This window comes from Mustela nigripes, chromosome 17, assembly GCF_022355385.1.
Source record: "Mustela nigripes isolate SB6536 chromosome 17, MUSNIG.SB6536, whole genome shotgun sequence".
NCBI classification, from domain to species: Eukaryota; Metazoa; Chordata; class Mammalia; order Carnivora; family Mustelidae; genus Mustela; species Mustela nigripes.
This window is the reverse complement of record NC_081573.1, coordinates 30125658-30140112: the sequence shown is the minus strand read 5'-3', so window position 1 is coordinate 30140112 and position 14455 is coordinate 30125658. Positions and strand designations below refer to the sequence as shown.

At 38.0% G+C, this 14455-nt stretch overlaps 1 protein-coding gene across 12 annotated transcripts in view; it reads right to left on the bottom strand.

Annotated features, from left to right (window-relative positions):
• Window positions 1-14455, bottom strand: part of CHD9 (chromodomain helicase DNA binding protein 9) — a 222708-nt gene that overhangs the window by 14042 nt on the left and 194211 nt on the right. For 8 of the 12 annotated variants that reach the window (XM_059381331.1, XM_059381337.1, XM_059381338.1 and 5 more), the window contains 5 exons: window positions 12928-13130; window positions 9241-10149; window positions 8066-8229; window positions 7085-7357; window positions 6175-6343 (listed from right to left, as the gene is read on the bottom strand). In XM_059381331.1, coding sequence (XP_059237314.1) covers window positions 6175-6343; window positions 7085-7357; window positions 8066-8229; window positions 9241-10149; window positions 12928-13130 — 1718 coding nt within the window. The remainder of the gene's footprint in view (window positions 1-6174; window positions 6344-7084; window positions 7358-8065; window positions 8230-9240; window positions 10150-12927; window positions 13131-14455) is intronic. The other 4 variants (XM_059381335.1, XM_059381341.1, XM_059381334.1 and 1 more) reach the window with 3 other exon arrangements.

Sequence of the window (14455 nt, the reverse complement as noted above, 5' to 3'; positions counted from 1 at the left end):
TCTCTTCAAATTTTTTACCCAGATATTCACACATCTTATCTTTCCCTTTTAGAGGAAGAAGCAAGTCTTTCTCATATAAAAAGACAAATCCTTCCTTTTTCTTTGAATCCATTAATTCCTACATTTTCTGAAAGCTTGTTTTTTCGGCTATCTTTACTTTCTGGTGCCAAGTTTTTTTTTTTTTTTTTTTTAAATTAATTAATTAATTTGACATAGACAGAGAGATCACAAGTAGGCAGAGAGGAAGGCAGAGAGAGAGAGAGAGAGAGAGAGAAGCAGGCTCCCTGCTGACCTGAGAGCCCGAGGCGGGGCTCGATCCCAGGACCCTGGGATCATGACCCAAGCCAAAGGCAGAGGCTTTAACCCACTGAGCCACCCAGGTGCCCTGTGTGCCAAGATATTTTATTCTAGAGTCTTCTCCTCAAATTAAAAACATGGCCTAACTCAAACAAAAAATAAACCTCTTTCAGCCTTTTTATAACTTTCAAAACTTTCGAAAGGTTGGTCTTTGTTGTGCTCCTTTTCTTCATGACCAGTGCATTCTTCAATGTCCCATAGTCCATTCCCGTGCCAGCCAACTTAAGGTATTTTAAGATCACCACTAACTTTTTAGTTGCCAAGTCAAATTGACCTTTATCATTCCTCATTTCCGTAGATTCAATGAAAATGCATCTAAGAGGTATGAATGATACTCTGATGGTACAAAGATGGGTTAAACGCAGTTCCTGTTCTCAAGAAGTACGTAATCTACAACTCTCTTATTAAAAGAAAATATTGGGGTGCCTGGCTGGCACAGCTGGTTATGCTCCGACTCTTGGTTTTGGCTTGGGCTGTGATCTCAGGGTCTTGAGATTGGGTCCCCCAAGTAAGACTGCTTAGCATGGAGTCTGCTTAAGACAATCTCTCCCTCTCCCCCTCTTGTGTTCCCTCTCTCGCTGTTTTTCTCTCTCTGTCAAATAAATAAATAAATAAATAAAATCTTTAAAATAAATAAACAAATCTTGGGGCGCCTGGGTAGCTCAGTGGGTTAGAGCCTCTGCCTTCGACTTGGGTTATGATCCCAGGGTCCTGAGATCGGGCCCCACACTGGGCTGTCTGCTCAGCAGGGAGCCTGCTTCCTCCTCTCTCTCTGCCTGCCTCTCTGCCCACTTGTGGTCTCTGTCTGTCAAATAAATAAATAAATAAAATCTTTAGAAAAAATAAAATAAAATAAATCTTAAGAAAAAAGAAATTATTAAGGATGAAATTTTTTTTTCTTTAAAACATGTCACAGCTTATAGTGAGAAATGCATTTGGAATCATTCAAGAATTTTTATTTTTTTATTTTTTAGACAAATTTGATTGTCACTCCCTTTATTTTATTAAAGATTCTATTTACTTACTTGACAGAGACAGAGACATTGAGAGCAGAAACACAAGTAGGGGAAGTAGGGGAGGGAGAAGCAGGTCTCCTGCAGAGCAGGGAGCCTGATGCGTGGCTCGAGCCCAGGACCCTGGGTTCATGAGCTGAGCCAAAGGCAGATGCTTAATGCTGAGCCAACCAGGCACCACAAAGGAGAATTTTTAGAGCAAGTCCAGTGTATCCCTGAATAAGAAGTAGCCTTTTGGCTGGTCATGTAACCTTATGGAGGCCACTTATATTCGCCACATCTCAGTTTCAAAATGGTACCTTAATTCATCTGGTAAGGAATAGCTAGTTACAATAATTAAAAACCATGTTTGCATATAAAAACACAATAGGAATGTCACATAACTTTTTAATTTTAGTAAAAAAATTTTCACTTTTTAAAAAAAATTATTAACATATAATGTATTATTTGTTTCAGGGGTACAGGTCTGTGATGCATCAGTCTTACACAATTTACAGTGCTCACCACAGCACATCCCCCTCCCTGGTGTCCATCACCCAGTCACCCTAACCTCTCAGCCCCCTCCCCTCCAGCAACCCTCAGTTTGCTTCCTGAGATTAAGAATCTCTTATGGTTTGTCTCCCTCTCTGGTTTTATCTTGTTTCATTTTTTTCCTCTCTTCCCCTATGATCCTCTGCCTAGGAATGTGACATGACTTCTTTAAAAAAAAAAAAAAATAAAAAAAGGAAAGTTTTCATTATCTACAAAGTGAATTTCATTATAACCAGATTTTATAAACATGATTTAAAAATACTTTCACTGTAGTACCTTTTAGCTATAATAATAAACCAACTTTCCCAAAGTATCATTTTTAAGAGTATCATTATATTTTATAAGACGTTCTCATGGTTTCTTATTCTAATATGAATGAGATGGCTTTCATCAGCCCCTTTCCTGCATGACCTCCCCACCCCTAATTCTTGTCCTAGCTCAGTTTTCATGTTGTCTATAATGTGGATTCACCTTTTCTAAGCAGGCTCTGCTTTCATACAAAAATCTCTCTCCAGTAGGAATTTACACACTAGCTAGGTCAGTCTTATCCCAAAGCCACACTATTAAGCTTGGGTCCACGCTGGTCCCCGCCCTTCTCCCCCTTCTCCCATGAACGTCACTTTCCACGATCTGATCTTCCTCTTACAGATCCTGTTCGCTTCTACCTCTTCCAGAGGACTTCGCCTAAGTTTCTACACAGCAGTGACTTCCCTCTTCTCTAGTACGTTTTTTTTTTAAAGATTTATTTATTTATTTGACAGACAGAGATCACAAGTAGGCAGAGAGGCAGGCAGAGAGAGAGGAGGAAGCAAGCCCCCCGCTGAGCAGAGAGCCCAATGCAGGGACTTGATCCCAGGACTCTGGGATCGTGATCTGAGCTGAAGGCAGAGGCTTCAACCCACTGAGCCACCCAGGCGCCCCTTCTCTAGTACTTTTTAACTATAATGTGCTGTGTAGCAAAACATATTATCTTGTTTTTTTAAAATATCTTGGCTAATATTTTAACATTTAGGTCTTGGTCTACCAAGTAACTGAAAGGTAGACCATGTCTTACTTACTTTCTACTTTCCCTTTATTGCTATTCCAGTGTTATATAAAAAAGTACTTACTATAATTCTCTCTGGAAAAAACAATTATATACATACCACAGTGTACATTTATAAACGTACTCTATTTGGCCAGTTAGGTACTATTGTAATGTCTTTTATTTTCTTTCTTAAAAAAAAATCCAGCTACTGGGACACCTGGGTGGCTTAGTCTGTTAAGCATCTGACTCGTGGTTTTGACTCAGGTCATAATCCCAGGGTCCTGGGGATGGAGCCCTCTGCTGGGCTCCCTGCTCAGCGGGGAACTTCCTTCTCTCTCTCCCCACCTCTCATGCTCTTTCTCACTCTCTCTCTCAAATAAATTCTTAAAACAACAACAACAACAACAATAACAACAAAACAAAAAACAAACAACCCAGCTACCTTGACTTATTTCTAAGAGTTATTTTTAGAAACATTATTTGTTTATTTTAAGCTAGAATCCAAAATGGAAAATTTAACCTATCTATTCTATAAAGCTTGTATTATACTTATCTTAGATGTAATTATAACAATACTAAAAATAGCTTCTTTTCGCTGAATGCCTACTAGGTGCCGTACACTGAGCTAGGTTTAACAAATGTTTTCTTAAATCTTCAAAAACAAAACAAAAATATAGAGTATTATTAAGCCTATTTTATAAATGAGATCAGAAACATTAAGTTTTACTAGCCCAATGTCACAGCTGGTAAATGACAGAATTCAGCCCCAGGCTGTGTGGCGGCTCTACCATCTTCTTCTGTTCACCTTTCTAGGTAGTTTTTGGAATGGGTTCTTTAGTTTTGTCCTACTGTAATTTAATGCTATTTTACTCTTCCCTTCATTACATGAAAACTTGTATCTTTACTTGAAACTTACAGATACAATTCAGAGGGTACCCACCTAAACGTAAAAAGGGTTTCGGCTTTGGGACATTAGTAACTATAATAGTAGCATTTATTCAGTATCTAATTCTAAAACTGTGAGGTTTTGGATTTTAACATCGGTTAAAATTTTAACATCGGTTTAGCATCTAATTAAGTGCCAGGCTCCGTAGTAGCCACTCTACATATATTATTTAACCCACCCAACAAGGCTACCTCTTCTCCTACCCCAATGCCTCATTTCATAGACAAGAAAAGGAAGGCAAAATATTATTAACAGATTTCCTAAGAGTTGTGTTGGAAGACAAATCTAGATTTCACATTTGCAATTATTAAGATGGATGAGCTGTAATGCTTAGATAATAACTCTATCTGGTTTTAATGTTTAAGGCTTTTAAATATTTTGATTTGCTGCAGACTGTGTTACAATAACTGCTAATACTATTAACGATGATGTTATTTACCCAAGGGTTACTTGAAGGTGAAGGCTGTACAACCTTCAGCTGCAATAGCAGTAAAATATTCAGATGACAGAAGTGTCAATCCCATTTATAATGGTGGTATCAGAGTACAAGCAGTGGTATTTCTTATTTTTTTAGAATTTTATTTACATTCAACTAATTAACATACAGTATATTAGTTTCAGCAGAGTTCAGTGATTCATCAATTGCATCTAATATCCAATGCTCATTGCCTCCTTAATGCCTATCACCCATTTACCCAATCCTCCTACACTCTCCTCTCTTATTTGATTTTAAGAATTTATTTATTTGAGTGGGAGAAAGAGAGAGAGAGAGAATGTGCTCAAGCATACAAGCAGCGGGAGAGGCAAAGGGAGAAGCAGGGAGCCCGATGTGGGGCTGGACCCCAGAGATCATGACCTGAGCCAAAGGCAGATGCTTAACCGATTGAGCTACCCAGGCACTTACCCCGCCCTTTTCTAAAAAAATCAGAGCTCCCCTAAATACAATACCGTCAAGGAAAACCACAGTTTGGGGAAGTTACGTTTCAGTGACAGAAGCAGGGCTGGGTCATATTTGAACTGCAAGCTACGCATCTTTCAAAGTCTAGTAACTGGAGAATTACAACGAATGGTTAATGAATCTGTAAGAGACCAAAGTAATGATGATGATACTAATTTATAATTTAATTATAATTTATAATTAAAAAGTCACGGTAGCAGCAATTGGGAATAGCTATCAATTTAACACTTATAATAAAGCATTATGTTCCCCAGTCCTAGGAATTCCACACACCGTGCACATGCACAACAGGAGTTCTGAAATGTTTCCAAGTACTGCATGGCAACCGGATTTAGCAGAATACTGAAACAAACTATTTAGCTTTATGTATATAGAAGGTATAATGGAAATTCAAGTCATTAATGGACTTTAATCAACACCTTCCACTTTTTAAAGATTCAGCTGATCATGAGTAAAATTCTCAATTTTTTGATACCCCATTTTATAAAAGGGACACAGACAAATTAAAGCACATTATACCAAGATCACATTATACTAAGATCAACAAAACAAGCTTCTTATTGATTCCTTAATGCCTACAGAGCACACAACTCACGGCTCCAATTTGGTATTTAATAAAAACTGTTGATTCAAAGTGTCAAAATGTTGGAAGAGAGACAGTCCCAATTTGGAAGGAGGAGATACAATCATTGCTTTCAAAATGTGAAGACTATCATGGAGACATGGGAATAGGCTGATTCTGCAATGCGTTTATAAAGACCGAATTTCGGTCATTAAGAAAAACCAACTGCAGGCAGAATTTGCTTCCAAGTAAGAAGGAATTTTGTGATGATCCGAGCTGCCCAGTAATAAAAAGGGCTGTTTTAGGTCAGCACAATCTTCCTGCAAATATTCCACGAGAATGAAGTATTATCTTTCAGGGATTAGTTGTAACAATTCCTGTATCCTGTAGATGACTGAACTACAATATCACTAAAGTCTTTCTAGAACTTCTCATTCTAACTTCTTCTACTAATCATCACTAATTTGTGATTTAGGTGTTTGCCTTTTACACTATTAGGTGTTTGCCTTTTACACTGACTATCTGCTTTCATGTTGAAATGCTGTCTGAACTTGTATCGATATAAAACGACTTGACAGTGTATTTCCAGTCAAGTATTTAGGACCTCAAAACAAAGTTGCACCCTGCTTTAAAATATTATATTAAAAGCCTCAACAGGTATTTATTAAGATCTAAAGATCTAAAATTAGATTATATACAGAAACAGAAATAAATAAAAGAGCATCTGGAAATGACAGCAGGAGTATTTCATGCCTAGACAGTTATTGTCGTCACACTCACCTGATACTGGTGTGGATTTGGGGAAGTTGGCGAGGCTGGTCTCCGACGCGCTCTGCAGTTCCCGGAGCCGAGTCAGATACTGCTGCTGTCCCAGAGCACCGTCTTCACTGTCCAGTGGTCTCTTCTGAGCAAGCCCTTGCTTCTGAAATGTCAACTTCAAACCACCTTCCTGTTAACAAACACCATTATCGAGAAAGAAACAATTAAAAAACTCATTTTAGTTATTAAGAGAATTTTTTTTACTTAGAAAAAGTGAAATAAAAACACTGAAACATTATTTAACTTCTCTCCTTATTCAGAAACCAACTAAAAAAAAAAACACAACTCCTTTCTATAATGAATATTAAGTTTTCTACCTTAAAAGAAAAAAATCTAGGTACTATACACATTTGTCTGAGCAAAACAAAGCTGTTCATGTGACTACTACCTTATAACACGATCAGCTTCGGACATACATCTCTAAGAAACATTATTCAAATAATATTTCAGAGGATGTTACCCATGTATTAGACACGGAATAATCCATTTAGCTTCAAAAATCATACTGAAAAATGAAATGTTACTGATAACAGGGCATGCTAAATGTTTAAAAGAGGAAATGCACTGACATACCATTTAAACATTATATAAAAGAACCATAACAATTAGAATTTGTCAGACTGTTTAAGAAAAGCATTCTTGATCGGCAGAAGGACTATGTTCAGAAGTATAGGTAGAGAAACATATTAAATGACGATCCTTCTAGTAGAATATTCAAGTTTAATAACCTGGATATCAAAAAGAAAACAATCCAAATACCAGAAAACAAGTATGTGAAGGAAGTAAGAGTGAGAGCAGGCAGCCACTTGCAGAAAAAGCATGCTGCACACGTAATCGCAATCGGGTCCTAGGGCAATAAAAATAAACATACGTCTTTGATTTTCACTGTAAACTCCTTTTCTCGTACATGCTTCTTCACCTTTGACATCTGTGTTGACTGATCGTGTTCTTCTTTAACACCGGCACCTGGCGGAGTGGGTACACTGGGTTCACTATATTCTGTAGCTGCGCCAGGACTGTCCAGCAGTTTTGTGGTATAGAAAGAAGCCACTGTGTTGGCATCATAACTTCTTCTAGCTGAAGGCCACTTCCCTTTCAGCACTGTTTGACAAATACTGTCCAGCCGGTTGATCATCACGCGGTCCTGGAAGAGCATGTCACATGAGAGTGTGATTTTAACAATCAGGCCAGACCCTTGGAGACAAAATGGCTCAGGGCCTTGATGGATTTAACCCTGGTATAACATATGTGCATTCGATATGTATACATATTTGCATACATTTGCATATCATAATTCTGTAAGAATTCAAGTATAAATTTCTACCGGAGTTCAAAAATGTTTATGATATAGTCTTCTGTTATTTTTATAACTATACAGTACAGGTTCCTTGTAAAAATTCAAATGACTCAGAACTAGATGAGAGTAGTTCTCCTAAAGGTAAGTACTCTTGTTCTAGCTAGTCACATACTGAAAGAATTGTATGAATCCAGCCTGAACTTCTACCACTGAAAGCCTACATACCTAAGTGAACTTTTTTCCCAAGTCACCAATGACTATGATAAATTTCTCCAAGGAGACTCAGCTCAAAGCACCTATTTCATAACTTGTACATGAACCTAAGTGTTCATTATCTCGTATTCTAAACACTCTAAGGTTAGGTTGAGAAACATACACATTCAAGTACACCTATTTACTTGATGACAGCAGTTGATACTTTTGATGCTAATACCAAAATGTGGCCCTCTGTTTTATGGCAACCTATCTTTCCATATGAGAAGAGTTATCTCCCATTAAAGCAACAAGAAAAATACTCAACAAACAACCTCTTCCAGCAGGACAGTATTCATTTACCTTCGGCCAATATGAAGCTGCTAGCATGTATCCCCCTTGTAAGATGTAAGCGGATTCTGGCGTCCCATTGTTCATCTGGAAACTATCCTGGGTCTCGTCCTGGGTAGTGCTCAGTGACGCGACACTCTCCTCATCATAGGCTTTCACGTGAGGGGTACCTTCTGCTAAGAACAATTATAACTGTTTCAAAAAGACTTATTGCATAAAACAAGTTTATATATACTTTTCAAAACTTATGTAAATATTCAGATATATTTAAAAAGAAAAAAGAAGTCAAAACAAACAGTTGAAAAAAAAAGGAAAAAATTAACCTAAAATATAATTAAGTATTCATTGTTTAAATCACCTAAAATACAATTAAGTATTCATTGTTTAAAAAATTAGCACACAAGCAAAATAAGGGCATTAAGGAGCTTAACGGGAAAAGGTTAACAAAACATCCTTTCTGCAGGAAAATGTGACCTTCAGTAAACTCTGTAGGTCTGCTTGCTGGAGAGAGAGAAACTCCTGACTGATCAATTGCATTTGGACTGGGGACCATTTAAATACCTGATGGGTGTACTAACGTTCTCTAAGGAGGGGATTCCTACGATGGGGCACATCCTTGTGGCCACCCTGAGACTTACGTCTCTAGAGTTGTCACAAGGGACTCTGGCTCCTGCACCCCCAAGTGTCAACTCTTCCCTGCACATGAACTGTGGGCTGTGGCACGCACACTCAGGAGAGGGCCACCTGACACAACCCTGGGGGCGAGCTATAGTTCTATGCCATACTGCTCTGAGTAGAGAGCTGCCAAACGGTGCCTAGGATACTCTTGCTGGTCTGACTGCTTAACTTAAAAATCCTGGCGGTGGTTAGAGAACATAATCCCGATTCATTCACTGATCAACTTGTTCAGAAAAAAATGTAACGCTAAATTCAAGGTAATGACAAAGAACTAAGATTAGTGTGTAAAATGCCTAATTTCTGTTTGACTAACCCATTATGCAATGCCTTGAACACTGAAGAGGGAGTGTGTACCAGTCATGCTAGTTTCCTTCTCACTCGTGCTTCTCTAGGCAAAGCCGGACATGTAACATTGCAGTCAACAATTTTAAACAAGCTTTATCTGAACCAAATGCTTTTCATTTTCACTTGAAATGTCTTAAAATAGCAAAAGCACTTTATGCATATACCTCGCTTTTGGACTTCTTCTTCTTCACTGTCACTTTCTTCTGATGAAGATGAGGAGGAGGATGATGAGGAAGAGGATGAGGATGAGGATGAAGACGATGCTGAAGAACAAGAGGAGGATGAGGAAGAACTAGAGCCTGATCGAGAGTGGGAGCAAGAGGAGGAGGAAGACGAGGAAGAAGATGATCTGGAAGAACAGGATGATCTCTCAGAATCAGAGTCAGACTCAGAACTAGATTCGGATCCTCTTTTGTGGACTCGCTGTTTCTTAGAAGCTGGGTTTGGAGTGAGGGGTTCTGTTCTGGCTGCAACCATGCGTCTGTCTGTTTCACCTTTTCCACCAGATTTCTGGTCTCCAGTGGCCTGCGGTAAAACACCGTTCTTTGGACTTACAGGCTCAGACTTTATTAGTGTCCTGGTTTCCTCAGAAGACATAGATTCTTCTTCAGAAGACTGAGGCTCCTCTTTAAGATTTTCACTTTTAACTTTCATATCCTCTAGAATAATACCTTTAGCATCTAGGAGCCTAGGTAGAGAGGTAAGAGGAGAAGCAGAAAGTGCTACTTGATATTGCTGTAAAAGTGGGGTAGAAGTCCTTGAATGAGCCATCTTACTTTGACTGTAGTTCCTTTGAGCTGCCATAAAGGAGAGTTCAGGATCACGAAGAATGTGATAGTCTGTTCGGCTCACCCCGTGTTTAGCAGCTCCAATGAGCAAGTCCCTATCGTGAGGGCCACATTCCCACCAGACTGGTAAGTCTGGATTTGGATGGCAAAGCTTCAAGCGTTCAAACAGTTGCGGATGCCGGAGGGCCTGTTCCCGTACTTTCCTTAGAAGTTCAATACGGTACAAAGTCCTAGAAGCACGTTCTTCTGTGATTGGCTGGATAAAAATATTTGGATCCACCAATTCTATGTTAAAATGAGAACAAAAGCATTAACCTCAAAAACACTTTGCTGTGGAGTTAGAACAAATAATGCAACTTCTAAAATGTACCTCTACTCAGTATCATTGTGTAGTTTCCAGAATTTCTTTTTAATATTTTTAAATGAGGAAAAATAGAAATTTTAAAAAGAAGTGCCAAAATCCATACATATGATATGTAACACTGGATCTTCTGAAAGTAAGTAAAACATAATATTTTTTAGAAGTATGTGAATATAAGAATTTAAGAAATCCCCTAGGAGCTGTCTTTACTAATCTGTGTCTTGATCAAAGAGAAAAACACTTACCTGAACTCATTTATAAATACAAATGACAACTGTTAAATCCTACCCCACAAACAAACCGAAGTCCACGTATCCCTAGCTGCCCCAAGTAACTCAGTGCATTAGAACTCACAGGAACACCAAAGGCTTTCTTAAAATTTGAGGGAAATGCAGGAACATCGTCAAATGCTATGTGAAGTAATGGCTTGAGCTGGTTCAGTTTCAACATTAGATCTTGTGCTCTTCCTTCTGATGGGGTTATATCTTTGTGGGTGGAGATACTGGCAGTTTAGAAATATTCAAGAAAAGATAAGGGTTTGTTGAAATAATGCAGGGGTCACTGAAAGGAGCTCATACAATTTGAGCATCAAAATAATGAGAGTACTGGGTTATAACCTGTAGGACAAAATAAATATCTGAGTCCATTCTGATATGAGTAAGTAATTGAACAGCAGATGAAACGGAAGCAACAGTCCTTGCTTGCAGCAGAATTCCACAGTAAAAACTGTTATTATACACAAGGACCTACTCATGGATACTTAAGTCAATGGGTGAAAAATCTGAGGAGAAACAGGATTTGTGTGGTCTCAAAGTATCTCAAGATATCTTTTAACTGCGGGGGAAAAGGTAGTGATTTTACACCAGAGAAACGGCAAAAACTACTGTAACCAAGCGATTGAGGGCAACACCATCAGTGCTGGACATTCTGACATTCTGAACCCATGGTGCTTTCTGAGAAGGACACATCACTTCTGTGTTGCAACCACATGAAAACATAAGACAAATCCAAACTGGGGGATTTGTGGCAAAATAACTGATCAGTATTTCTCTAAGGTATCAGAGCCATGAAAGACAAGAAAAATTGAGGATCTCTTTTAGACTACAGGAGGCTAAGGAAGAAGACCAACCAAATAGAATGTGGGATCCTGGAACAAAAAGGACATCAGTGGACAAACTGTAAGATCTGACCAGTTTTACAGTTTAGGTAATGCCATTGTACTAATGTTAATTTCCTGGTCTGATAATGATACTATAATTAGTCACACGAGAGGCAAGGTTAGAGATACATGGAAACTTCTTAAGGTTTTTGCAACTTTTCTGAAAGTCTAAAAGTAGTTCAAAATAAAAAGTTAAAAAAAAAAAAAGGAAGTAATGGGAACAGGAAACAAGAGTGGGAGTATCCATTCTATCTCCAAGGTTTGAGAGATGTATGGTGCCTGTAGGTGTACACATCTCATTGGTAAGTAAGTGTGGTTATTTAAGAAAGTAGTATTTTTTTCTTCAATTTATATTATGTTTTCAAACAATCACTAGATTGTTGGACATAAATACTTATTAAGTTGTTTGGATCTAATTATTCATTAAACAGAACTTTTGGCCTCAGGTGTTGCAAAAAATTAGAGACAGTGAGGGCTCTGTGACCTGAGGAAGTTTGGAAAACTGATCTAAGTAAAACTTCACTCCCATTTCCAACAGGAAAATACTATGTTTTCAATCATTATTTAGTAATTAACTCTTCCTTTTTGTTTTAAAACTGGAGTCCAAAGTGGTCAATTTATTCACTGCATTTTGCAGTGTTGATGGGAATTAAAAAAATAAAAAAAGAAATGAGGGCTCTTGGCAACCATAAATAATAGAAGACACAATACTTTGCTTTATCTGTCTTTTTAAACCCATTGCTAGTCTTACGAAGACATTTCAGTAGACGAAAACCTACTCTGAATCATCTGATATTTGGGTAATCAAGTAATGGGCTATTCTATTCAGCCAACTGACAGCAGATCTGTTAGGACGTAAAACTAAAACAAGCAAACAAACTCACATGAAATTTATGTCCTTTTATTAGCCATTTATATGTTTACTATGAAACAGGGAGTAGGAAGCCACTGGGTTTAGCAGTCAGAAATCATATTCAACAAAGAATGGAGATAGTGACTTACAGCAGCATCATCAAGAGGAGTTGCTGACAGGATGAGTTATGTTTATGGGCTTCGAAGACAATGAAATTCACCCCAGAACAGGGCCTCGGTTGAGTATCAGCCCATCTGATTAGTTTTTTTTTTTTTTTTTTTTAAGGTTCTGGGTGATTTTTTCCCTCCTCCTACTAAAACTCTTTAAAATGTTCTTTAAGCGAAGGACTCATTCCTTACAAGATTATTCATGTAAATAAGCCCTCCAACACAGTTCCTAGCAGATGGACTAAAAACTACCGTATCATAACTACCTCCCCCGATCATCAGTCTAATACTGAATAAGCACTGGCTATTCCTCAAAACTAAGGGTATAACTTTATTCTTTTTAGATCTCATTTTAATAGCATGATTTACAAATAGGGAGATCTCTGAACATAGTTTATTTACAATTTTGAAAAATTACTGATGTGCTGAATTAGTGCAGAAATAAACAAGTTGGAGATTTCTGGATTTTAGTACTTTTTGCTTCTTTGACCCAAACCAGGAAAGACAGAAATTTTATACCTACCTTCTTTGGAAGGAAGACGACAAACCCTCCGACACATAGACATGAATGCGTACAAATACTTCTCCAAGCTATCATCGGTTTTCTTATGCAGCCTAGCCATAGCTCTAAATTTTGTCCAATCAAATTGGCCTCTATCAGGGTCAAATACCACTCCAAATGTAGACACTACTCTATAAAAGTCAGCTTCTTCTCTTCTTGTCCATCTATTTTGAGTCAGATTAAAGAAAAAGTCACAATGGTTACTAAAATATTTATTAATGCTGACTATAATGACTATAATAAAATTAAAAACATTTCAAGTATCTAACACTTTAAAGGATTAAGTGCAGGATACTGTCTTGCATATACATTTAAAAATGCTAGTTGAGGGGTACCTGGGTGGCATGTTCGGTTAAGCGTGCGACTCTTAGATTAGGCTCAGGTCCTGATCCCATGGCTCATGGGATTGAGCCCCGTGTTGGGCTCTTCGCTCCGCAGAAGTCTCCTTGGGTAGTCTCTCCCTCTGCTCCTTCCCCTACTCGTGCGTTCACACTCTCTCTCTCTCTCAAATAAGTGTTAAAAAAAATGCTAGCTGACTCATCTATGCAACCCTACTTCTTTTCCTTCAGGTAATAATAGTTTTTTGCACATCTACTCTGTAAGAAAATATGCAGGGGATACAAGATTATGTAAGACACAATGACCTTACCTTTAGGGAAAAGATAAAACATTTCAAAGACATTTCTAGCATAAGGTAGTAGGTTATAGTTGTATGCGTTATAGAAACCAAAAATTTTAGGAGAGCACAGAAGACAGGAGGACCACTTCAGACTAGAGTGATGAAGAAAGCATCACAGAAATAAGTGGCTTATAAGATGGAACAAGGCAAAGATCAGCTTGGGAATTCTAGGAAGAGGTCACGGTATAAGCAAAGTAGGAAGAAATCTGCATTTTGGGCGTATGATGAGCATTCCAGATTGACAAGGATATGGCTCATACTGGGGACAGAAGGAGATAAAGTTGGGGTCAGAGTATGAAACATTCCATATACTTGGCTAAAAACAGTCTCTGTTCAGCTTTAAGAGGGCAATATTATCCTCACACACCAAAGATCTCCAAACCCAGTCTAATTTATGGAGACTTTTTCCTCGTTAAGTTATGGAATTGTGTGAACGAGAAAGAATGTATGACACCTTTGAAAAACACCAACAGGTCGTTTTCATCATAGTGCTACCTTAAGAAGATTAATGTAATACTGATGTAAAAAGAGCCTAGGAAACCAGTCTAATCGTAAGAAACTTGCATCTGGGGGACAAAAGTAGGAACAGAATACAAAAGATGGATTAAAAGATCACATAGGACACACAGAAATGTGACACAGTATCCACCATCAAAGAGTTTATAACTTAGAAAGACAAGACATAGAAAGGCAAAGATCAATGTCCTTAACAACATTTCCTACTAGTGTGACAATGTGTAGTTTACTTGGATAAGTGCTATCTGAGTGCAGTAAACAAGAACACTGTGAGCTGGACTGGTTGAGGAAAAA